Source organism: Nicotiana sylvestris, chromosome 6, assembly GCF_000393655.2.
Source record: "Nicotiana sylvestris chromosome 6, ASM39365v2, whole genome shotgun sequence".
Lineage (NCBI taxonomy): Eukaryota > Viridiplantae > Streptophyta > Magnoliopsida > Solanales > Solanaceae > Nicotiana > Nicotiana sylvestris.
In genome coordinates, this window is record NC_091062.1 from 138,690,890 (window position 1) to 138,716,945 (window position 26,056).

At 38.9% G+C, this 26,056-nt stretch overlaps 1 protein-coding gene across 1 annotated transcript; it reads left to right on the top strand.

Moving 5' to 3' along the window:
* Positions 1-1,082: 1,082 nt before the first annotated feature.
* On the top strand, positions 1,083-25,941 carry LOC104238868 (probable E3 ubiquitin-protein ligase ARI7). The gene is made up of 15 exons (XM_070147559.1): positions 1,083-1,530; positions 2,319-2,443; positions 2,697-2,802; positions 2,937-3,027; positions 4,087-4,259; positions 5,472-5,576; positions 5,658-5,746; positions 19,743-19,850; positions 20,083-20,173; positions 20,320-20,409; positions 21,692-21,739; positions 22,147-22,218; positions 23,111-23,210; positions 23,312-23,438; positions 25,349-25,941. The coding sequence occupies exons 1-15, from the start codon at positions 1,351-1,353 to the stop codon at positions 25,509-25,511; spliced, it is 1,668 nt and encodes a 555-aa protein (XP_070003660.1). The 5' UTR covers positions 1,083-1,350; the 3' UTR covers positions 25,512-25,941.
* The last annotated feature ends 115 nt before the right edge of the window (positions 25,942-26,056 follow it).

Genomic DNA, 26,056 nt, shown 5'->3' on the forward strand with positions numbered 1-26,056 from the left:
AAATTCGCAAAACTTAATAACTTTTTGTATTGTTCCAATATATCACAATAAATACTAAACCAAGTAAAAGAAAGGACTATATTTCATCACTAAAAGTCAAAACTTAAAACAAACTATTCAAGAGAACGTTCATGATGCTTATGAGATATCTAACACATCATCTTCGTCAAACACATTTGAATCCGCTTGTGACAAGGTTGTCTTAACATCTTCACTTTCATCTATAATTCATATGCAATATTAATTATTTAAATATTAAAAATAATTAAATTTTAAAAATTAATAATATTTAAATTCACATAAAAAAATATTACCAGTTTGAGTTCGGGAAAACCTGTGCAGCCAATTTCAAGTAGTAACAAGTGTTTGGACATTTTCATAATAAATACAACTTATGTACTTTGTAAGAACACGTCACCAATGCTAAATGGTGATTCCGATGGTACAATGGTAATAAGAATGCTAAGTACATCGCGCACTATTATTGAAAGATCGGGATATTTTCTAGAATGGTCCTTCCAATACATGACAACATCATCTCTTGAAATTTCTCAAGATCAAGTTTTAGTTCCTCTTAGTAAAGATCCAATTCTGACTTTCCATCTCTAAAGGCAGTATACTTTTTATTTTTTTATATATTTTAAATAAATATTTTATTAGGCCCACGGGCCGGCCCGACCCAGCCTCAGTCAAGCCTCACGGGCTTACTCGAGCCGGGCTTAAAAGCCTCATTTTTAAACGGGCTCCAAAAATTTCAGCCCAGCCCTGCTAAATCACGGGCTGGGTTGGGCTGGCCCAACGGACCAAGCCCATATTGACGGCTCTACCCCTAGTTTCATGAACTCTACTCAATAAGTCAATTCCTTTTAATGCGTAAAAAATTTAAATACGCAAATATATAATTAGTGTGGCATTTAATTAATTATAGTAATTCTTAAGACTTTTATTACTAGCCTGTTTAAGAAAGTATGTTGAGAGGGGAAAAACCACTAAACATCCCAATTTTTCATCTACCCCCACCAAACTTCTAAAGCCCTTTCCTTCTCTCTTATTTAAACCCCTTTCTAATCAAACCACACATTCTCACTTCCTTTGTGGACTTTGGAATTGGACACGACAACTGTTCCCTTTCAAACATTATTATTTTATTATAACAATAACAATTCTACAAAAAATCAATTTCCTAATCTCCCCTTTTCCCCACACCATAATCAACCTACTTTTTCCCCCAATTTCACCCTCTCCAAAAGGTGCCCTATTTACCTCTCGCTTTTAGGTTTTTTTAGCATCAATTTTAGCTGCAATTGGGTGTTTCCCTTTGGTTTGATCATCTATAGGGGTTGAACTGCGATGGAGTCTGAGGATGATATGCACGATGCTAATGATATGGAGTCGGTGGATGAGGATTTCTACAGTGACGGTGATGGCTATGGCGGTGATGCTTTGGATAGTGACGGTGATGATGCTGATTATGATTTCATGGGTAATGAATCTGATGATTCCAATGACCAAGCTGTCAGTCGCTCCCAGGTACTGAAATTTGCCCCGTTTCATCCCACTACTTCTTCTAACTTTCAGAAATTGTTATGTAGAGCAGTAAGATCAAGATGAGTGGTTATTGGAATTGGGGTCTTTTTCCTGGTCTTAAACTGTGGAAAGGGACGAGTAGATGATCTTGCTTGATGGGTTGCGGATTATGATGGGTCCCAATGTTAGGTTTTGTGTTGTCTATTTCGAAGTGAATTTCACTATAAAACCTGCTTCTTTATTGTATTCTCGTACATGAGGATAGAATAATTGCGCCGTGTGACTTCAAAAGTTACTCTTTTTTATTGTCTAAACTATGGAAAGGCATTGCTTGATGAACAGTAGACTATCTTGATTGATGGGGTTGTGGACTTTGATCAGTTCTGATGTTATGGTTTATGTAATTTTATTCTGGACGATGTTCCAACTTTTTAAAGGAATTAGTATATGGTTTGTAGCATAAATGAACAGTCTATTGGAATCCTAATGAATAGTGAATTGCTGTGTCAGTTATATTTACTTGCTTGTTTTTGTTTTTTGATTCTGGTGTAAGTGTGGAACAACGGTATATTCTTAGCTAGTAATCACTTTAATGTGCTACAAAGGGGCTTCTCCTGGGCTAGAGTTGATTTATGACAGCTTTGATGTGTTAGAAGTAGCATCTCTTAATTTAGGCTCCGATATGTGAGAATTCCCTTTTTACCTGTGCTATTTTTGTTTGGTTTCTCCTTCTTCTTAGTCATTAATACCTCTTCGGTTTTGTATTCACATGCCGCTGTTGCAATTTGCAGAAATATTATACAGTCTTGAAGGAAGAAGATATACGTCAACGACAGGAAGATGATATAACGACAATTTCGGCTCTTCTGTCCTTACAAAGAGAAGCTGCCTGTATACTACTTCGACGTTATAACTGGTAACCTGATCTTTTTCCCCCCTACCTAGCAACTTAATAGTTATTCTGTGTGCCTTTGGATGCTATTGCTTGTATTGACATGTGTTCTGTAGCTTTGACTTGATGAATATCTTTGGAAATGTTAATGGTGCATCATCCTATGCTCTTGTGCTTTCCGCTTGTATATGCTTGTATATGAGTTAAGACGGACTTGGTTTTTGGTTTTCCTCCTGCTTGACTTGTTTTTAAAAGACTAGAACTGTGATGATTTTAGGAGTGTGAACAAGGTGCATGAGGAGTGGTTTGCTGATGAAGAAAGAGTTCGCAAGTCTGTCGGTTTGTTGGAGAAGTCTGTTATCCATCTCTCAAAAGTTAAGGAAGTAAGTTCTCTACTATGTTTGCAGAGACGGATGCAATTTTTAGCCAAATAATCAATGATTGGCTGATACAGCTTTCTCTCCTGGTGACCCAAATCTATATATATTGCTTATTTCACCAAGATTCCTCTTGGCAGGTGGCGTGTGGGATTTGCTTTGACAACTTTCCTCCTGATGGCATAAGATCTCTTAAGTGTGGTCATCCTTTCTGTACTAGTTGCTGGAAAGGTTTGTTTCTTGTGGAAGCTTTTGGCCACTATAGTTTTGCTTTTGCTCTGAAATTGAAGGAAGTGGCTAAACTTTCATGCGCTTTGAGGTTTATTGTCCGGTTACTTGTTTTTTTTTTTTTTCCCGGGTTACAAATCCTCCCTTGTTAAAAAGTGTAGCCATCTGTACGTGCAAACCCTAGAAGCTTGGCACTAGTTTTACTTTCCAGATTGTGTCAAGCTAGTAGTAACCATGACCTGTGTATCAATTAAGTATGCACATCTTAAGATCTATTGTCTGGTCATCTTGGAAAAGTGGGGAAGCCCTTGTATTACCAAGCAGCAATCTAGTTTCCAGTTCCACTTCATTGATGCACGTGAGGGTGTCAAATATCAGCTTTCTAAATGCTGCCGGGGTGGCAACTTAGTGTTATCAATATGTTGAAATGGTGTGTGTGGATCATTTAGGGAGCAATATAAAATTTTGATGCACGTGAGGGTGTCAAATGTCAGATTTTTGAATACTGCCATGCTGGCAACATAGTGTGAGCAATATGGTGAAGTGGTGTATGGGGATTTAGGGGGGCAATATAAAATTGTACCCTCCAAGTTGTGATGAATACTAAATAATAGGAGAGAGTGACTTATCACTTAGTCTGGAGGATAGCATCACCAAAATTTCAATGTTGATGACCTTGTTCTCAATGTTTGCTTCCACGCTTGAGAGAGAAAATAACTAAGTTGGTCTAACAATCTAAGAGACATGATGGGAATTCTATCAGAAGAGGTGGCTTTATCTAATGAAGGAGGGCTGTTATGTTTATCATCTTAGCTTTAGGAGGGAGTACACTGAGTGATTAAATTGAAGCTTGTTTTAAAAAATTGAGGACCAATCATGAATACTGTTGCTTAAATGGTTACCAGTGAGGCTTTTAGTGCAGCATCAGCAAGGGAGAACAATCCACCGCATCTCTTATTGTGTTCAAATTTTTACTGAAGAATTTTGGTTGTCGTTTACCTTCCATGTCTTTGCGTGGGCCATTTATTTTCTTGTCTAATGGTTTTGTGCTTGTTCTGGCAGCTTACATTACCACATCCATTAATGATGGCCCTGGATGCTTAACACTGCGGTGTCCTGACCCATCATGTGATGCTGCCATTGGTCAAAATATGATTGATTCGTTGGCATCTGGTGAAGATAAGGACAAGTACTATCGTTACCTTCTTAGATCCTATATTGAAGACAATAGAAAGGTAGGTGTCTAATGCTGCCAGGTTGGTGTGGTCTTAATGCTAGGAAAATTAAGGCAAGGCCGTGCATTGAGCTCAAATTGAAAGGTCTCATGTGCTTCTCACATGAGGTCAAAGTTTGTTTTTTAATGAGCTAGGCATATTACGTTGGACGTTGCACCATGGTGCAAAAGGATTATTTGTGCATCAATATGTTCGTGAATTTGAGTCTCTCATATCACAGGAGAGGTGCTTGTTTAGTTTGCTCACTCACTCTGTATGCATTTATTTATTCAGCATGCGATGAGGAAAAATACTTATTTAGTTGCCATTACTTTATCAAGACTGTGACCAGGAACAATGCCATAATCAACTAATGGATGTTATTGAGAACTTGTATAGTTCAGATTCTTTTGTTCTACCGATGAATATTTGGTTGAACCATTGATGAAGTAACGATATGCTCCATGTGAATTACTCACATATTCTTCTGAATTATATTTATCCGCTGGCCTAAGATTTTCCTTTCGAAGTGGTTATGCTTCTTTTATACTTCTGTAAGCACATGTATATGTATATGCGCACATATGTATATAAATATTATATTTATGTATATATATATATAATGTTAGAACAAAGGCAGGAATGAGGTGAATCTGGTAGAGGACCTGCATAACAATTGTAATGGGAACGACATCTGTCTAATTGGCTAATTCTTGTATGTTTCTAAGCGAGGCAGTTGCTCAGAGTTCAGTGCTTTTTGTCCTTCTGCATTATTTTGGTGATAAGTTGCAACGCTAACTACAAATCTCTTGGTCTTTAGTCTCACTTATACATAATTTTGCTTCTCCTGCTCTCTTTCACTCATTTTTGTTTCTATCTTTTGCATTTTTTTTTCTATCCGATATTCAAGATAAGCAATAGTTTGTACATGTTCTTTGCAGTTTTTTGCTGCCTTCTGGTATAGATGATCTGTTTTTTCATGAACTTTCTAGTAATGATGTATACATCTAGTATAGGGGATATCCCTTCACATTTATAAATTAATTGATGCTGCCATCTCTCTGAGTGGTTTGGATCTTCCATGGAGTACTTAAATTATCATTGGTTGTTATATATCACTTGTATTGACATGTCTATTTTTTTTTTTTGGGTCGTGAGGGCTCTTCCCATCACTGTTGATTATTTGCCTTGTTGGTACGAGCGTAATATCTTTGTTTACCTTGTTTTCTGTAGACAAAATGGTGTCCTGCCCCAGGTTGTGATTCTGCAGTAGAGTACGATCTTGGAAGTGGAAGCTATGACGTTACTTGCGGTTGTTCCTTCAGTTTTTGTTGGAATGTAAGACTCATCAATTTTCTATTAGCTTTATCTTTTAGTTCATGAGACCGTCATTCTTACTCTTTCATTGCTCCCTTGCAGTGTACAGAAGAGGCTCATCGGCCCGTGGACTGTGATACTGTGGCCAAATGGATTTTGAAAAACAGTGCCGAGTCAGAAAACATGAATTGGTAAGTATTTATCTTATGCTCATTGTGCACTCTTATTTCGTCTGTTGATATCTCTGTTAGTACTTGATGAATGAGAATTTTTTGTTCTTGAGAAAAAAAACAGAGAGCTTCTGTTTCTTTTTGGTGTTTGTTTGGTAATATATTTGTGCAGTTTAAAGCTGTTGTATTTGATGGTTTTCCTTCTGTTATTCCTCTCCAGAATGATTATCTTTTCTGTTTTAGATCAGTAACAAGGTACTCGCTCCTTTTACTTGTATGTAATAGTGCTTTTGTGGGCACAAAATTTGAGAAAGAAAGGAAGACCATTGGCACATCAAAATATATAGTATACAGTGTGTTGGATAGCGTGCGGCGACAAATAGCGACGAGGTCCCGCTTCACTGAGGCGAGACGCGCGCAATGAAGCGCTCGCCTTTTTGATATGAAGCGACAATTTATACAAAAACATAAAATATTATATATATAACTAAAAACTCAATAACAATAATATATTAATAAATATATCAATTCAAAAATTAAAAACTCAATAGATAGTCATAGTACATTAATAAATTAAAAGTCTAAAACAAGCAACATCTATTCTTCTTCAACATTTTCAAATTCTAGAACTTCAAGAATGTTAGCATTATATTGGCTATCATCTTCGGAGTCTTATCAATTAGGGACCGGCTTGAACTTGCTACTCCCTCTCCCTTGTAATTTGAACTTGAAGAACTCCCTCTAAGATCATAGATATTCTCCTCAACTTCAGTTGCCATAGAAACAATACCCCAATCAAGATCATCTCCTACATACACTTGTTCATCTTCATGATTTTGGGGGGCTCCAGTTAACCATTCATTTGCCTCGTCAATGTTATCCAACAGAATTGGATCAATGGTATCACGAGCTTCATAACGTCGCCTCAGTGTTCTATTGTATTTAATATACACTAGATCATTTAGACGAGATAACTCAAGCCTATTCCTTTTCTTGGAGTGAATTTGTGCATAAGTTGTTTAGATTAATTAATAGATACTAATAATAATAATATAATATAGAATATATTAATTAATATAATAAATCTGCTTCTTACATGCTCAAATATGCTCCAATTTCTCTCGCATCCAGATGCACTACAAGTTAGGCTTAGTACTTTGATGGCAAACTTTTGCAAGTTTGGAGTTTGATGTCCAAATTGCATCCACCATTCAACTATAGAAAAATATTTTAAAAGTTAATAAGTATAAATCAAATAAATTAAATTAAAGCTATAAGGGTATCTATATTAAAGTTAGTTACTTGGCGACCTTATGTCTCTGGCTTTAATGGCCGCCTGTAAACCAAATAGGCCATAGTTAGGAGGCTTCATTCTTGGGCCATATTGTCCTACGGCCTCAATGAATTTATCAAAAGTTTTGTAGTTAACACAATTGAAAGGAAGCCCTGCATCGTACATCCATGCTGCAAAGGCACTTACGGTGCGATCCCTCAAAATCTTCTTGGCTTCTAAACCTGCCCTTTTCTTGTTGTTTTGCCGAGAAATAAAGATTGAGAGGACCTTTTGTCACCGTACATGCCGTGGATGACCCACTAGAACTATTTGAAGATATCTTTTGATTTTTTTTTTGGGGGGGGGGTCCCATTTCATAATCTTCATCAATTAGATTCACATATGCTTCATAATTCATTTGAGTTCTTGTCACATTTTTCTTCTCAACAAATGCTTTTACTTCCTCCCTAACCTCGAGCGGACAAAGAGGACATTGTACTACATTTTAAATCCACTTATCAAATGTTGCTTGTGACGAGTTATTCCACCATGATATATTTTTTTCACAAAACACACACATTTAATTGCGGATCTTGATGAGCCTTGTATAGCATAATTCCAAGCTATATCGTTTCGTTTATTACTATTGGTTGACGCAATTTCAATGCTGTTTTATAGAAAAAAATTATCAAGTCAATATGCAATTAACTCTACTCTATAAGACTATAAGTCTATAACGGAAAAACAGAGCCAAAAAAAAACAGAGCCTAAAAAGAGACTCTGCTTTGCCTCTGCTTCTTGCTCGAAACAAAGCCAAAAAAAAAAAAATAAGAGAAGAAGAAAGCGGAAGGGAAGAAAGAAAGAAAGAGCCTTTGCTGCTTGCTCGAAAAATAGAGCACAAAAACAGACTCTTTGTTCTGTTGTTTTGCTGCACTGTTGCTCGACAAAATACAGAGCAAAAATAAAGGAGAAAGGAGAAAGGAGAAAGGAGAAAGGAGAAAGGAGAAAGGAGAAAGGAGAAAGGAGAAAGGAGAAAGGAGAAAGGAGAAAGGAGAAAGGAGAAAGGAGAAAGGAGAAAGGAGAAAGGAGAAAGGAGAAAGGAGAAAGGAGAAAGGAGAAAGGAGAAAGGGTTGGGTCGACTTGGATGAAGAAGATGGCAGAAACTTGAAGCTTTCAGATGAAGAAGATGGCTGGGCTGGGTCAAAATCTCCTTGGCTGCTCTGTTGTTCGAAGGTTGAAGAAGAAAGAAACTTCCGAGAGCTCAAGCCCTAATCACGACCTTTTTCTTTAGTCTTTGCCCTTTTGCTACAGTCGCATCTCGCTACACTCACCTCTCGCTACACAGGCAGAGGCGAGCGCTTTCCGTAAATCGCAACGCAACAGAGTAAAATGGCGACACAGCCTCGCTACTCGCTATTAGCGACGTAGCGCTCGCTATTTACAACACTAATAGTATAACATACCAAAACTATTTTTAGAACCTTGTGGTTTTCAACATTTCATGTTAAGGGTTAACTAAGAATTTTAAAATTAAAGAGTATTCAAATATAGTAAGGTGTCAATCTTTTTGAAGCAGACTAAAACGGAAAACGTTTCATATAAAGTGGAACAGAGGAGCATAATACCGCTTATAGGGGGAAGGGATACTTAGCTGGTGACTAGGTAAACATGTGACACAAGGGTTGGTGAATGATCAATATTTTATTACTTCCTCCATCCCAATTTATGTGACGGTATTTGATTACACTCGGAATTTAAGAAAGAAAGGAAGACTTTCGAAACTTGTGGTCTAAAATAAGCCATAGATATTTGTCTGGTTATAAAATGATAAAATGGGCAGCTTAACAAAAAATATTGTTACTAATTACTAAATAAAGAAAGGTGTCCTTTTTGGGACCGACTAAAAGGAAAGATGTCACATAAATTGGACGGAGAGAGTAGTATATATAAATGAGAACAAGAAGTTTTCATCGTCCTCACAGGGACAATTATGATCTTTGCCAATGGCATCAAAAGGTGGTGTGTGAGGACACCTAACAACTCTTTGAATGTTTTCTCAAATGTCTAGATAAGGGCACCACTTCATTGCTTTTCTCCATACTTTTCTTCTTTTTTTCTCTCTTTTCTCCAATCTTGAAACTTCCATAGCTTCACTTCCCAGTGGCTTTTCCTTTAGGAAAATTGCAGCAATGCGCTAATCAAGCTTTTTTGTTCCACAACCCCTGATCAAGCTTTGAATATGGTTGTAAAATGATAAACATAACATACACGTATATAAGAATGGATACCGTTCTATATAGAAACTAATAAATATATAAGAATAAATACTTTTTCCTTCCTGAGCCGAGGGTCTACCGGAAATAACCTCCCTACCTTTTTAAAGACAGGGGTAAGATCTGCATACACTCTACCCTCCCTAGACCTCACTTGTGGGACTACACTAGGTTTATTGTTGTTATTTCTCTACAACAACAACAAACAACTATACCTCAGTCCCAAACAAGTTGGGGCTGCAATATGAATCCTCATTCCTTACATTTAGCTCACCATTCTTATTTCACTAAAACCATAAGTATGTTTCTATTAAGTTTACATATATAATATTTACTCTTATATATGCAATTTCTCTTAGAACATATACTTTTAAATAAGAACAAATATAATTACAAATTCTAAATACGACTTTCGTTTTATTTTATGTGGCGGGAGTTGGAGGTCTGGAGATAAGCCCTTGAGTCGAAGGCTTTCAAGTTGAGCAGGACTAAGACAGAATACTTGGAGTGCAAGTTCAGCGCCGAGTCGAGGGAAGTGGGCATGGACATGAGGCTTGGATCACAGCTCATCCCCTAGAGAGGTAGTTTCAGGTAACTTGGGTCGGTTATCCAGGGTGACGGAGAGATCGATGAGGACGTTACACACCTATAGGGGTGGGTGGATGAAATTGAGGCTAGCATCTGGAGTCATGTGTGAAAAGAAAGTGCCACCGATACTCAAAGGTAAGTTTTACGGAGCGGTGGTTACACCGGCCATGTTGTATGGGGCAGAGTGCTGGCCGGTTAAGAACTCTCATATCCAGAAGATGAAAGTAGTAGAAATGATGATGTTGAGGTGGATGTGCGGACACACTAGGATGGATAAGATTACAATGAAGATATTCGGGAGAAGGTGGGCGTGACTCCTGTGGATGAGAAGATGCGGGAAGCGAGACTCAGATGGTTCGGGCACGTGCGAAGGGGAAGCCTTGATGCTCCGGTGACGTGTGAACGTTTGGCTTGGCGGGTACGAGAAGAGGTAGAGGGCGACCTAGGAAGTATTGGGGAGAGGTGATTAGGCAGGACATGTCACAACTGCAGATTTCCGAGGACATGGCTCTTGATAGGAAGGTATGGAGGTCGAGCATTAGGATTGTAGGTTAGAAGGTAGTCGAGCATTTTTCTTATTCGAACCGGGGGTGAGGCTAGTTTGATAGGGTTGATATTAAACGGCTAGTGGTTAATGTTGTGTTCTCACTATCCTTCCGTTTTTCATAGCATCGGGCCTTATTTACTGGTTATTGTTATTGCATGCCATTTATTTTCTGGTTTTTATGTTGCTATTATTATTTTTATGGTTTTTGTTGACGGTACTGATATATTATCTCTTCTCGTCTTTTGTCTTCTTGAGTCGAGGGTCTATCTGAAACAGCCTCTGCCCCATCGGTTAGGAGTAAGGTCTGCGTCCACACTATCCTCCCTAGACCCCACTTGTAGGATTTTACTGGGTCGTTGTTGTTGTTATTTGAAATAAAACTTACATATTTAGAACTACATAACAAGGTCACGATAGTCGATAATTAAAAATACTTGTATATGAAAAATAGTGGTCAAATAAATATCTCTTTAACTCTTTTTTTGATAAGGTAAATTGTATTAATCAAAAGGGAGAAAACTCTCGTATACAAGAAGTATACCAAAAAATAGAGAATTTAAATTAGAACATGATTCTCTACAAATCACGCTCAATCTTCTATACAAGTAGGGGCTATATGAGTGCACCAAAAAGCGATCAAAGATAGAAGACTATTTTTAAGATGTGGAAAAGGAGTCAATCCCCTCAAAAGCTCTCCTATTTCTCTCCCCCAAACTATCCACATGAGAGCTAACAGGGCGAACTTCCATGCCTTTTGCTTTCTTCTTCTACGGAAACCGGCTCAACTATATAACATTTTCTTTACCGTGCTTGGCACCACCCATTGAACACCAAAAAGATTCAGGATTGCCCTCCAAAAACCCGAGGACACAGGGCAATGCAACAAAAGATGATCAACTTATTCCCCTGAGCTTTTACACATGTAGCACCAACTAAAGTGTAATTCCTCTCTTTCGCAGATTTTCAGCAGTCACGATCACTCCCCTTGCCGCTAGCCATGCAAAAATAGCACACCTTCGTGGGCGCCTTAGGAATCCAGATCGAGGAGTATGGAAAAGTGGCCTCCTCTCTCACTAACACACTCCGGTAAAAGGACTTTACCGTGAACAATCCATCGCCACGCAACCCCCATCTCCAAGAATCACAAGATGGCTGGGGCCTGTCTTGCCCATATAGCAGTGCCAACAAATTTTGGAGCTCCGCAATCTCCGAATCTTGCATGTTCCTTCTAAATGAGAGGTCCCATACTACCCTCCCTTCATGCTCCTTGCGAATCTGTTGAACCATCAATTCCTTCTGGTTTGAAACTCTGAGGACGTGGGAAAGTGACCCTCAGAGTATCCTTTCCACACCACCTATGATTCCAAAAGCTGATTCTCCCTCTATCTCCCACCCTATAAGTGATGTTGCCATTGAAGGTTTCCCAATTTTTCATGATGCTCCTCCCCATGTCACACCCGAAAGGTGTTGTGATTGCCTTGGTCCTCCAACCCCCTCCCATGGAATCGTACTTTTCTACTATGACCTCCATTCATAGAGCATGCTCTTCTACCCTGAATCTCCACAACTACTTCCCCAACAAAACTCTGTTGAATACCTTAAGTTCTTTTACTCCAAGTCCACCCCACTTCTTTGGGAAAGTGATTGTCTGCCAATTCACTAGATGAAACTTTCTAGTTCCATCCGCCGCATCCCAAAAAAATTTCTTTGAAGCCGCTCTAGTTTTCTGTGATGCTCACAGGAGCTTGCAATATGGACAAGTAATAGGTGGGCATACTCGATAAAGTGCTTTTAATAAGCACTTCCATACCGCCTTTTGACAAGTACCGTTTCTGCCAGCCTGCTAATCTTTTTTCAACCCTTTCGATCACTGGATTCCAAACCGTAGTATCCTTATGCGAAGCGCCCAATGGGAGACCCAGGTAGTGGGAAGAGACCCACCTTACATCTGAGAACATAAGACAAAGCATCGATGTTAGCAACCTCACCCATCGAGAAAATTTCACACTTGCCGAGGTTGATTTTGAGTCCTGATACTATCTGAACCACAACAGTACCTGCTTCAGGTAGGTCAACTGATCCATATCGGCTTCACAGAAAACCAGGGTGACATCCGCAAAAAGCAAATGAGACTCTCCGAGCACTGAGCGCTCCGATCGGAGCTGAGAATCTCCTCAAGAAGCCTCCTACCGCCGCATGATCCATCATTTTACTCAGACCATCCATCACTAAAATGAATAGCATGGGGATAGGGGGTCACCTTGCCTGAGACCCTTGGAGCTGCCAAAGAAACCACACGGGCTACCATTAACCAGGACAGAAAATCTGACTGAGGAAATGCAAAACTTGATCCATCCCGCATGATAATGAAATCCAGGAACTCCCAATTGACATGGTCGAACCTAATTGACTAACATGGGAATTGAATGATAGCGGTGACAAGGGCAGGTCTCATCAAAATTCTCCCGGATGATAGTTAAAATCATCAGCTGGAATATACGGGGGATTAACAAAAGGAAAAAGAGGAGTACTTTGAAATCTTTGATTAAGAAATGGGGGGCAGATATCATGTCTGCAAGAAACAAAAGTAGCAGTGGGTGAATCATCATTTTATGGGACAAAAGAAACTGGAAGTGTGTTGACATACAACAAGGGGAGTTTCACCATCTCATGTAGATTGAAAATATCCAAGAAGGTTTCAAGTGGGTTTTCACAGGAGTCTATGGACCTAACACAAATCCTGAAAGGGATGAGTTATGGGAGGAGCTAGCGGCAGTTAGAGGGCTATGGTCTGATTCGTGGGTAATTGGAGGAGATTTCAATGTTTGCAGATTCTAAAGTGAAAGACTCAATTGTTCAAGGATATCTAGGGCAATGTCAGGGTTCTCAAGAATAATTCAAGACCTGGAACTCATTGATCTTCCTCTTTAGGGAGGCCAATTCACTTGGTCAAGAGGGGAGGAAAAACTCCAAGCCTCGAGAATTGACATGTTTTTAATCTCTCCGGAGTGGAATGAATGCTTCACGCCTGTGAAGCAGGTGGCAATGCCAAGAGTTTTATCTGATCACAAGCCAATTCTTCTTGAAAGCGGGGACTGGGAAGCATCTCCTTCCTATTTCAAATTTGAAAATATGTGGCTCCAAGTAGAAGGTTTCTTGGACATGGTCAGAGGATGGTGGCTGTCCTACCAAATATAAGGCACCCATGATTTCATACTGACTCAAAAACTGAGAATGCTTAAAAAAGATATTTCTACTTGGAACATGGAAGTATATGGGCTTGTAGACAGGAAAAGAAGCAAGGCTCTTGATGAACTGAGTAGACTAGAACAAGCAACAGAATCAAGACTGCAGTCTCAAGATGAGAAACTAAGGGCCTTCAACCTGAAGTTAGAATTGGAGCAGCTAGCTATTGCCGAAGAAACTTCATGGAGACAGAAATCTAGGTGCTTATGGTTAAGTGCGGGGGACAGAAACACCAAATTTTTCCAAAGAATGGCAAGCCCTCACAGAAGGAAGAATCATATAGAAAGACTTCAAATTGGTGAGGGGATTACAGAGGACAAAGATCGCATAAAAGCTGAAATTTTGAACTACTATCAGAAGCTTTACACAGAATCTGAACCATGGAGGCCAACAGTAGACTTCGAAGGGTTGGCTACCCTTTCACTGGAGGAAAGAAATTCCCTTGAAATTCTTTTTTAAGAGCAAGAGGTGTTGGCAATCTTAAGATCTTGTGCGCCAGACAAGGTGCCTGGCCAAGATGGTTACACCATGGCTTTCTTTCAAAACGCTTGGGAATTCCTTAAATGTGACATTATGAATGCAATGAATTATTTCCATCAAACAGGTCACATGGTTAGATCCTGTAATGCCTCTTTCATAGCACTGGTTCCCAAGAAAAGAGGTTCAGTGGAACTGAAGGATTATAGACCAATTAGTTTAATTGGTGGTGTCTACAAGCTGGTGGCTAAAGTTTTGGCTGAAAGGTTAAAGAAGGTGGTGGGGAAGCTGGTCTCAGGGGAGCAAAATGCATTCATAAAGGGTAGACAGATCTCTTGTGCATCTCTTATAGCAAATGAAGTACTGGACTGGAGGACCAAAAGTGGCTTGCTTGGGATTCTCTGTAAATTGTAAATTGGAAAGGCTTTTGATGAGTTGAACTGGTCTTATCTCATAAACATGTTAAAGAAGATGGGGTTTGGTTTTAAATGGATAAGGTGGATTGAATTTTGCATAAAGACTGTGAAGTACTCGGTGCTGGTGAACAGGGGACCAGTTGGCTTCTTTTCCGCACAAAAGGGTTTAAGGCAAGGAGATCCTCTCTCCCCATTCCTTTTCATTCTAGCTATTGAAGGTTTAACAAGAATGCTAGACAAGGCAAAGCAATTGCAGTGGATACAGGGGTTCCAAGTGGGAAGAGATCCTTTGAATGCTATTAACATCTCCCACCTTCTTTATTATTTCTATGAAGCCGACAAACCACAAGTTCAGAATCTCAATCTAACACTCCTCAGGATTGCACATCAATATGTTGAAAAGTGTTATATACCCGGTCAATGAGGTAGAGGTAGCAAATCTAGAAGAACTTGCTTGGATTCTCAGCTGCAGCACTGGCACATTTCCTAGTTTACCTCTAGGAGCGAAATTCAAGTCAACAGGGATTTGGAATGGCATAATTGAGAAATTTGAGAAGAGACTTGCCACTTGGCAAATGCAATACTTATCCATAGGGGTTAGGCTGACACTAATCAACAGTGTGCTTGACTGCATTCCTAAATACTACATGACTCTCTTCCCTATGCCAAGTTCAGTAATTAAGAAGCTCATTCCTATGGGAAGTAACAGCCAGGAGCACAAATTCCACTTGGTAAAGTGGAGCAGATGTACTCGGCCTAAGGCGATGGGCGCCTGGGTATAAACGATCTTAAGCTACACAACAAAAGCATGCTTCTCAAATGGCTTTGGAGGTATGGGGAAGGGGATTCTGGTTGCTGGAAAAAGGTAATCTCGGCTAAGTATGGAGCTCAGAACAACTCTTTCACAAAAAGAGCTACATCAGCACACGGCACTGGTGTTTGGAAGCACATCTCTAGGTTCAGGGATGAGTTCTTCGAAAACATATCATACAAGGTTGGGAGTGGAGCACATGTGAAGTTCTGGAAAGATAAATGGTTGGGGAACATTGTACTTAAAGAATCATATCCAGCACTTGCCTCAATTACATGCAATCATGACTCCACTATTGCTGATAATAGAGAAGGGAGCACATGGAATGTCACGTTCAGAAGGAACCTACAAGATTGGGAGTGATGATTTTCTGACCCTATTAGCTCTGACTGAAGGCCATAGTGTAATAGATTCACAGCAAGACATAATCTCATGGGAAGGCACTAGCAAAGGCATATACACAGTTAAAGCTGGCTATAATCATGTGAGTTCTCAAAATGGAATGATTGAAAACTGGCCTTGAAAACTTATTTGGAGGACTAGACTTCCCATCAAAGTGATTTGCTTTTTCTGGACAGCTCTAAATGGTGCTTGTCTGACCCAGGATAACCTCACCAGAAGGAGCATTCAGTTGGTTAACAGATGCTACATGTGCCAGAGGAACTTGGAGTCCACCAGTCATCTTCTACTACACTGCCCAGTTGCAGCAGAACTTTGGAACTTCTTCTTCTCTGTTTTTGGACTGAGTTGGGTTCAGCCTCAGCCAATAAAAGATGCTTATGAATGCTGCAGTTTTGCGGAGTTGATAAAGCCATCAAAAAAGTCTGGAGGATGATCCCAGCTACTATTTTTTGGTGTTTATGGAATGAAAGGAACCACAGATGTTTTGATGGAATCTCAACCCCAACACACACTTTGAAGGCTATCTGTTTAACCAACCTATACAGCTGGTGTACTCTTGCCCCTCTAAATAGGGATGGCAATGGGGCGGGGCGGGGCGGGTGCGGGGCGGGTTTGGCAAGACCCACAAAAATTTCAACCCGCCCCGCGTAGTTATTTTTTCAGTTTTCTTTAATTTTTTTAAATTAATTATACGAAACAGCTGGAGAACTATAAGAAAAAACATCTTCTCTGGCAAAACAAATCTTTTTCTCACACTTGTTTTCACTTTCTTTTCTAATGGACCCTCCACCGTTTTTTTCTCAAGACAATTGGAAGGTCTCTATGAAACCAACAACACTACTTTTCCAATAGAAAGGTCTCTATGTACAACTAGTAGAAGCCCTATAATTGAAATCTGCTTTTCACATAGCCTGTTGTTTCCGGCGTGCAGCAGCAACAACTACAACAGCCTCTGCAGTTGCAACCAAAGTTGCCCCGCAACCCGCCCCGCCCCGCCCCGCTTTAAAAATTTTAAAAAAATTTAACCCACCCCTCCCGCACCCGCCCCGCCCCATTGCCATCCCTACCTGTAAATTGCCCAATTAATTTTTTGGATTTTGTTAGCTCCTTAAACTTAGCTTAGCAACCATTGTACTGGAGCTAACACTACTTTTGCTTTTGTAATTATTCTGCATCTACTTGATGCCTATCAATGATAACTCTCTTACTTCATCAAAAAAAAAGTAATAGTGCCACATAAGGCGGAATAAAGGGGGTAACAAAGACTTTCAGTTATTAAAGTAAATTCAATCATAGAGTTACATATGACACTGATATTCTACACACAAAAGATATGGGTGATTTTCACTAATAGGCTGATTTCGTGCCACTGTTTAAGTTGTGACACCGTTTAGATTAGTTTTACAAAAATAGCTTGCAGGTCAGAACTTAGAACTTCTGCAAGTTCTGGGCAGATAGTTAGAAGTTCTAATGGATGAACAAACTTGCATCAGGACTTGTGCAAAGCTTTTTAAAACTTAGTTTTTGTTTGTTTCAGGAAAAATAGAAAAATTAGGGAAAGATATGAACTAATTTTAATTGTTGTATATTGCATGTTTTTATATAAAACATCTGATATTTATAGTCAAATTTGAACTAATTTTTGAATTCCTTTGCGTCTTTTTTTTTTCTTGAACACATTCCTTGGAGTCCAAATAGGTTTTTCCAGGTACAAATGTCAATACAGGGCAAATTAAGGCTAAGTTCATCTAACGAAATATAACTGATTATGCACACATAGTAAGAAAACAACTTTGCTCCTCCATGTTATACATTTTATCGACTAAATATGAAATAATTGTAATAGCTCATTTATCTGAAAATCACAACCAAAGGTAAAATTTTAAGCTGACTATCAAAGAATCAAATATTACAATTTTAAATAGCAAAAAACTGAACCGAACGAAAGAGCAACTACCATGATACAGTGTTGCAATATTATAACTTAGTGTATATCTCATAAAATCTATGTATGTATTAAATCTATAGTTTTAGTCTAAAAATAATTCTAATTTATTGCATGCACTTGGGTCTGTGCTTAGCCCGGGCTAAAGGTCACTAGTCAATTGTATACTTGTACTAATCAACTATGGACTTCTATCTTATTTATTGATTTAGAACATGAAATATTGTAGCTTTGGAGAAGCCCATGTCCTTATAAAAAAACGAAAAAGCCTTGTCTAATGAACCATTATGATAGCTCAAGAAAAAAGAAAAGTAGACTTATTAAAAAGATATCTTTCCAAGGAGAACAGATCAATCCCTTCCCTAAAAGCTAGTTTCCTTTTGAATTCATGTAGCTGGGAAAAACATTTTGGATGTAAGTAACGCCGTGCAATTTTATCTCTTGATGTGATTTTTCTGCAGTACCTTCTTTGTACTCTTACTAATGAAATATATGATTTATCCATTTTTCCAAAAAAAAAAATAATGTAGTGCAACTTCTTAGGTTTGTCGATTCTATATCTTATACATGAGAACCAATTTTTATAAGTTTGCATTTCTGGATGCCTTATCATTGAAACCATTACCTGCCCCCCCCCCCCCCCCCCCCCACCAAAAAAAAATGTAGAGTAGACTTCATCATAAAATAGAAGAGAAGTAGTAGTAGTTTTGGATAGTGTTTTCCTTGCGGTGGACCAGAGAGCATGGGTTATTCATACTGAGGTATTTTTAGAACAGGGAGAGAGGGTGGTGACATTCCTCTCTCACTATGAATCCGAAGAGCACTTATGAAGGTAAGTTGCACAAAAAGCTTCATCGGTTGTTCTCACTGTTGAATCCTTTTAAAAAAATGATTTTTGGAATAAGTAGGAATGCATCTCTCTTTGCATGAGCAGCAGCATAGCAGCCATTTAACAGTTGATGGTACAGGGAAAAAAGAAGGAAGTCTATGTCAGTGGTACTTCATCTTTAAAATGCACGAAAAGACATCAATCATCTATTTCTTTAGTTACCCAGCTCCTGGAGGCTTATCAACTGTGTGAAACATGTTCGGACTTCATTTGATAATGCTGATGTGTAGAAGACATGATTCAAGGTTGAAAATTTAGAAGAGGCAGAGGAGTGGGTATAACATGAGAAGCAACTCGGGGTTTATGAGGATCATTTGGAAGGAAAGATATAGGGGAGCTTCCGGAGAACTCGAACATTCTCTCCCACAAGCTGGTGGGACTTTTTTGGTCTCTCTACACTTTAAGAGGAATTTATGTGCCAATTACTACAGAAAACTATGAATAAAGATTTAGGCTTTGATTATTAACTAGCTCTTCCCTTGCTGTTGAGACAATGATGCTAATATAGTAGAAAAAATATGATTATGTTCAACCGTTGTCTCGATGTCAAGGTTGAAGTGTATGAACTGTCTATCTAAAAGAATTAGTTATTAGAGTGTGGATATTTTTTCTATGTTGCTCAAATATGCTGCCGCACCCTTGTTGGATCCTCCAAAAAGCATTAGGTTCGGAGGATCCTACACACACTTGGCGGTACTTTTGAAGATTCTGAGCAGCTTAGCATTTTTGTTTGTTTTAGTTTATGTCACCACGATCCCAGACGCATGGTTTGATTTTTTTGGGTCAAACACGTGGAAATATTTTGCTGATCGATTGCAAAGGGACTCAAATTCACATCTTCTTTGCTCTAGTATCATGTTGATGTACATGTACCGTCTCATCTGAAAGCTTAAGTTGATAGAGATAGAACACTTGTATTTTTATTATATGTCTACAACACTTAATAATTGTGATATATATTGTCAACGGAGTGGATAACGTGTTATATTGATCTATAATTCTATAGATTTTGTTCAGTGTTTCTTGTTATCCACTGCAGTTTGGGTTGAAATCGTTTTGGTTAATATGCTGAGATCTTACACTTATTAGATCGCAGATAAAAACAGGCTTGTTTGTCTGACATTTAACTTTTCCTTTGTGGTGATTACAGGATCTTGGCTAATTCCAAGCCCTGTCCGAAGTGCAAGCGGCCAATTGAGAAGAACCAAGGGTGTATGCACATGACTTGTACGCCACCATGTAAATTTGAGTTTTGCTGGTAAGACTGTGACACCTAGACCTATTCTGTACATTAGATTGCTCTTTCTTGAACTTCACTACCTACCTTGTACTCTTTTTGTGGGAGCGCAAAAGAAAAGAAACATATCTATGAACGAACATGTCTTGAAGTTCTTTGTTATACATGTTAAAGTAGATGATCACCGGATATACTCATTTTGGAATATGTGATTACCCAAAAGTCCTTACTCGTGGTGTATTATATCTTGTAGGTTATGTCTTGGTGCGTGGTCAGACCATGGGGAAAGGACTGGTGGATTTTATGCATGTAATCGCTATGAATCAGCAAAACAAGAGGGCGTGGTGAGTTGTTTTTTCTGGTTTGTGCATAAATGAATTGCAGTTTATTATTTTACAACCTATTCTTTGAATTTGGGTTTGTTGTAATTGTTGATCCTGAACGTGATAGATGATGTCCTATATACTGATGTATACGTTGTTGCATATAGTATGATGAAGCTGAGAGGAGGAGAGAGATGGCCAAAAACTCTCTGGAGAGATACACACATTACTACGAACGTTGGGCAACCAACCAATCGGTATGAATAACTCTGTTTGGCTAAAGATTTTCAGTTCTTGTTTGTGTGTAAGTGGGTATTTCTCTAGTTGGTTTTATTTGTTAGTACTTCCCTTTTCTCTAATCATCGATTTCACCCAATATCCATGGGCATTTTTAATTATTAGTCTTTGAGACTGACTGCTAAAGGAAACTGGTAAAGAAGGGGGATATCTTTTTCCTAAATGTCCTTAATGTTGGCCTAAAGGTCTAGTTGGCTCCCCAATGTTCTAGGTTGGGTTGCAGGATACAAAAATGTAGTATGTGAGTCTGCTCCTATATTTTTGTGCCACATCTTTTAGTCATTAGAACCTGCGAGGGGTGTTTGCCAACTGGATAGGTTTTTGCATCTCTATAGAATTGAAGCAGAAACCATGTTGACACAATGAAGAGGAAACAATTTGTAAAAATCGGAGCTTGACAGTCCACCATGGTCTATGGTGTTAATAACACCAAAATGAATTACAAATACTTGTATTAGTCATGCATAGGCACATCCTGTTTATGCATGTCAAGGGAGTGTGCTTCTTGTTGATTTTTAGGTCACACATCAATAGTAACAGTCGGTCTGCTAATCATCATTCGCCTGTTGAAGCTTCTCAACCTCTCTACCCACCCATACAGATGTCCGTGTCGGGGGCTGTCTGGACAATGTCAAAGGGTTTGCTGCCAGCTATGAGATACATTTTTCTTTGCCTAGACCAAATTTAATCCAATCACCTTTCCTTTGATTGTACCAAAACTCAGCTTAATCAAATTATCATGCCTTGTTTGCCGGAGATTTGCAGTTGGCCGAAACATCTCTCTCTATGAACATTTAAATCTGTCAGTGTTGGTTGAAGTTGCACCAATATTCTGTAGCCTTTGTGCATGGAGAAGATCTGTTATGGAGTGTGAGAGGAGGATTTAGGGTTATGTGGTATTTACCCTGTTTGCTGCTGCTTTCCGGTTCTCCTCTTTGTAGATACTGGAATTGGAATCTACAGTTACCTTTTGGAATTATTGATGATTGATGCCTAGAATAGAAATGAGATTATCAGCTGATGCCACTGATTTTTATCTCTTGTGAGCTCTCTCTTCTTTTACTGTTTTCTGAAAACAGATTATACACTTCTTGAAAATGGTGACACATCCATTGATTTGTGAAATTGAGAGTTCCTCTTGACGTATACTTCTCGATAATGGTGAAACGTACATTAATTTGTGAAATTGGAGTTTTCGTTCACTTTTTGTAAACCTAATATTCCTTGTTTTCCTAATGGCAGTCGAGGCAAAAAGCAATGGCAGATCTGCATCAAATGCAAACTGTTCATGTAAGTAATGATATCTGCTACATCCAACAGTTATTCTTGGTACGATGGTGTACTTTTTTCGCTTATGTGAAGATACTTGAAACTCGGCTGCAGTCGTAAATTTGATCTGGAATCTATCAAGTGTGGCTGTTGTTTGATTTGATCTTGGTTTGCTGTAGGACCAGTGTGTATTACTGTTGTACTACTTGGTTTTGATTTATATTTGATACCCGGTTGTGATTTTGCTCCACTTACTATACACAGGCTAATGAAATGACATCGTAAGAGTCTCAATGCTGAAGAATTTGTTTGCTGGAAAAGAGTCTTTTTCTTTGCTCCAGTTTATCTCTCAAGGCATAGCATTTGTTTTTCGTTGTGATATCTCCTCAAATATGTGTTTAATGTAAGCTTTTGGTTTATCTCTGCAGCTTGAAAAGCTTAGTGAAATACAGTGCCAGCCCGAGTCGCAGTTGAAGTTCATTTTAGAATCCTGGCAACAGGTGAACAATGCAATCTTCTTCTTCTTCTTCTTCTTCTTCTTCTTCTTCACATTTACATCATACAAAACATAAGTTAATTCAAATTGGCATTCCTCTGAACAATAAGAATTTATAATATGACTTCCCTGGGAATCATTTCATGGTTGGCCTTATCCACATTGGCTTTTCACCCTCGATGTGGTACATGTGCTTGTATCTTTTGTAGGAAATCATCAGCCTCATCCCATTCCCTGTTTTGAATTGGTTTCCTAACCTATGTCCGAGGACAGTTGGTATCCAAAGCTTGTACTACTCTGGCCTCCTTATCCTTGATAATGGATGAGGGCGAGGGGAATTGTCTTTCAAAGATAAGTCTTGGCACCATACATCCGGGGTTGGGGATTCGTCTTTCAAGGTTAAGTTCCAGCATCACACATCAAATGAAATTTGGATCTGGTCCCTTTTGAGTAATCCTTTCTTTCCATCACATTCCTTTCCATATGCGCCTCACATGAGGTTGCAAATTCAGATGAAAGACATAAAAATTGTTTCTATTTATAGACGGCTTTTGCAAGAATAATTTTCATCCATAGGGCTTCCCATTCGTATGCAATTCTCTACAGCTATTTCCCCATAAAAGGCTTTGGTTGAAAATGAGTAATATGTGAATGCCTAAACCTGCTCAGTGGGATGATCCTCTGTCCTTTTGATATGTGAATGCCTAAACCTACTCACTGGGATGCCTAAACCTTTTGATATTGGCAAGCTCATAGTTTTATTTATAGGACTTTTTAAGTCGGACATTATCATTCGGTAATCAGTAGTTGATGCTTTAGTTATTCTGAACTTTGGAATTGTTCTTTTATTGGGCTTGTAATATGGAGCAATTGATGTTTCCCGTTACAAATTGCAGATAGTTGAATGTAGGAGAGTGTTAAAATGGACTTATGCATATGGATACTACCTACCCGAACATGAGCATGCAAAAAGGCAGTTTTTTGAGTACTTACAAGGTATTTAAAGATTTGATCTTTTGTTTTGCTTGTTCTTGAAGCATCTACAGTGAACTTGTCTCATGCTTCTGTTTCTTTCTTGTATGCGACCATCTGTACAGGTGAGGCAGAGGCTGGTTTAGAGAGGCTTCATCAATGTGCTGAAAAGGAACTCCAAACTTACCTTAATGCTACAGGACCGTCCAAGGATTTCAATGATTTCCGTACGAAGCTCGCTGGTCTAACAAGGTAATTTATCTGACAGTTGCCTAGAAGCATTAAATATGGACATTTCTTCAGTTAAGAGGTACTCTGCTGAATTAATTTAGGAGTTCTCGTTTAATAGTTTTACTTAAATGTGATTGTTATTGAAGATAGCATAGTCCAGGTATATGATTCAGCTTTTGAGAAGTGGAAGTGTTTTCCCTTGTGGTTATTAAATTTACTTGTGCACTTGCAGTCCCTAGGCTGCGGAGCAAATAGGTAGGGGGTTTAGGCTGGTCCAATGATGGTTGATAGTCTCGTTGGTTTGTGATGGGTCATGAGTGCTGGTGCTTCGATTTGCTTTAGGGAGAATTATTATTTGCGGGTAATTTCTTGATCAGCCTAGATTCATTCAGGCTTAGGAAGCATTTGATAGCTACATTGCATAAGGGAGAACTACAATCTTGCCAGAATGGGTTGAATACCGTTTAGTCCTTAAGCACTGGGACATGTTCACACTTTACGCTTATGTACAAAAATAAAACAATTTGATGCAACAATTTCTTGTTTACAAAGCTGAACTGTTTGTTTCATCAATTGATTTCCAGCACATCCTCATGGGGAAATAAATCTGTAGCTTAGACAAAAATGAATAGGTTAATCGGCAAAATTGTGAAGGGTGAACCAGGAGAGCGCCCCCCCCCCCCCAAACAAACCAAAGAGATGGATTCAAGATTTGAAGCTTATGGGTTCGGGATTTTGGTCTTTTCTAAGTTAATGGTTTCTAAATTAATAAATTTTACATGTTCAACGAATATTTTAAGACAAATACAGAGCTTGAACCGAAGTTACTGTGGTCGACCGAACCCATTACCAAAGCACTAGCTCCGCCCCTCCCGACTCCGGGTGTAGTGGGGGTGGTAAGGCAGGGAATTGGGGCAAGATGAATCTCTAGGCTGGAGGCGGAGAACTAAGTGAGGAGATAGATGAGGATGTGAGAGGAGAGAACAAATTAGGGGTTAGAGTGGTGGAATGGCTTGTGCATCCAAGATCTAACCATTTATGCTTTCTTAGGCTAAATTCTGCCTTTACATAAATGATCGGACATATTATTACTCTGAAGTTATTGTTAAGCAGTGATGCCATATGCTCAGATAATCTCCTTCAGATGTTACCATTTTAACGCATGTGTAACAGTATTGTCAAAGGTGCATGTGGCACACCTAAGTCCTCAAGCTAGATGCAAAAGTAGGCTGAGTACTTTGCCTCACTTAGCGTAGCGCTTTGGTTCAAGTTCGAGCATCTAATCACTAAAGTGTGTTTCTCTTCACCCATGAGCACCTTTTTGAATTGGGCATCACTAAACGATAACTATTTCATTTAATTATAATTTTTAACTCTTTTCTTTGTATAATTCTTCATGTTAAGAATTATTGATCTTGAGTTATGCATAAATTATTATTCTTTTTTCATTTGCGATTTTTTTCATTAAAACAACGCTTTAATTTGAGATTTTCTTTTAAACCCTAAATAGATCTGAAAACCCCTTCCCGCATATCACTAGGGAGATCGGTATCTTTACAAAGGGTTTTATAAAGCTTTCGTCTCAATTCATATTTGGCCGCGAGCAATCTACGTTTGTGATCTCGTATATTTCGCTTCTCCAACATCTTACTGAGTGGCTAAGTTGAAGCATTCAACGTTGGCCTCCCACCTTCTTTTTCAAGGTTGAGCTTGTTCAATTGAAGCTAATGCTATATGCTGCCCTTCCCTTGTTCAAGAGAAAGCGAGGACTTTCGTTTAGCTACCGGCCCAAACAAAAGAGATTAGCCTCTTGATTGATTGATTGATAACACTACTGTGTAACAAACTTATTTGACTCTCCTGTGGAAGTCCGCCTCTCTCGAACATGTTGTTGTTGTTAATGACCACCTGTTTTTATGTAATTGCAACAGTGTTACCCGAAATTACTTTGAGAATCTGGTTAGAGCACTGGAGAATGGTCTTGCAGATGTGGATTCCCAAGGTGCTTGTAGTAAGGCAGCCAGCTCAAAGAACGTAGCTGGGAGCAGCAAGGCCAAAGGAGGTGGTAGGGGTAAGAGCTCCACTCGGACATGAGACTCAAGCGAATACTTGGATGACTATATACTGGGATTTTGTGGGATAATATGATGTTCAGATGGGTATGTTAAAGACGGATACTCACAAGAGGCAAACGAGGGGTTGATGATTCTCTAATTGAAGCCAATTGTCAGAGAACAGCATAGAGGTAAAAAAGATCCCCTGAAAATGAAGTTTGCTCTTGTGCATCTTCAAGGGGAAACTAATGGTTTTGTTGTAAATAGTCTGTGATAGTTAGGTGCAGGACTATCAGCTCATCTCTTTCAGGGAAAGTGGGCAGTGGCTGCAAACATAACTGTGCTGTTGTTCTTACTGGTCACTTGTGTATAAGGGTTCCTTGTGTGTATATATAATGATATATGCTGCTTATATACATTGTTATGGGAATTGCTCTAAGTTTCTTTTATGCAGATAATCCTTTCACGTATTTGAGTAGCATGTCAGCATTTTTAACTGATCTCAGTCTGCTCGGTATAACCCGAAAATGTTTTCGGAGAATGACTTGTTTTGCCTCTGAAAATATCACCCTAAACTTTATTCAC

What these genes read in the sequence shown, in the direction of transcription:
- LOC104238868 (XM_070147559.1), top strand. Translation starts at nt 1,351, where the DNA reads ATGGAGTCTGAGGATGATATGCACGATGCTAATGATATGGAGTCGGTG. An exon ending in CTGTACTAGTTGCTGGAAAG is followed by an intron (nt 3,028 to 4,086) that starts GTTTGTTTCTTG and finishes TTGTTCTGGCAG; the next exon opens with CTTACATTACCACATCCATT. An exon ending in ATATTGAAGACAATAGAAAG is followed by an intron (nt 4,260 to 5,471) that starts GTAGGTGTCTAA and finishes TGTTTTCTGTAG; the next exon opens with ACAAAATGGTGTCCTGCCCC.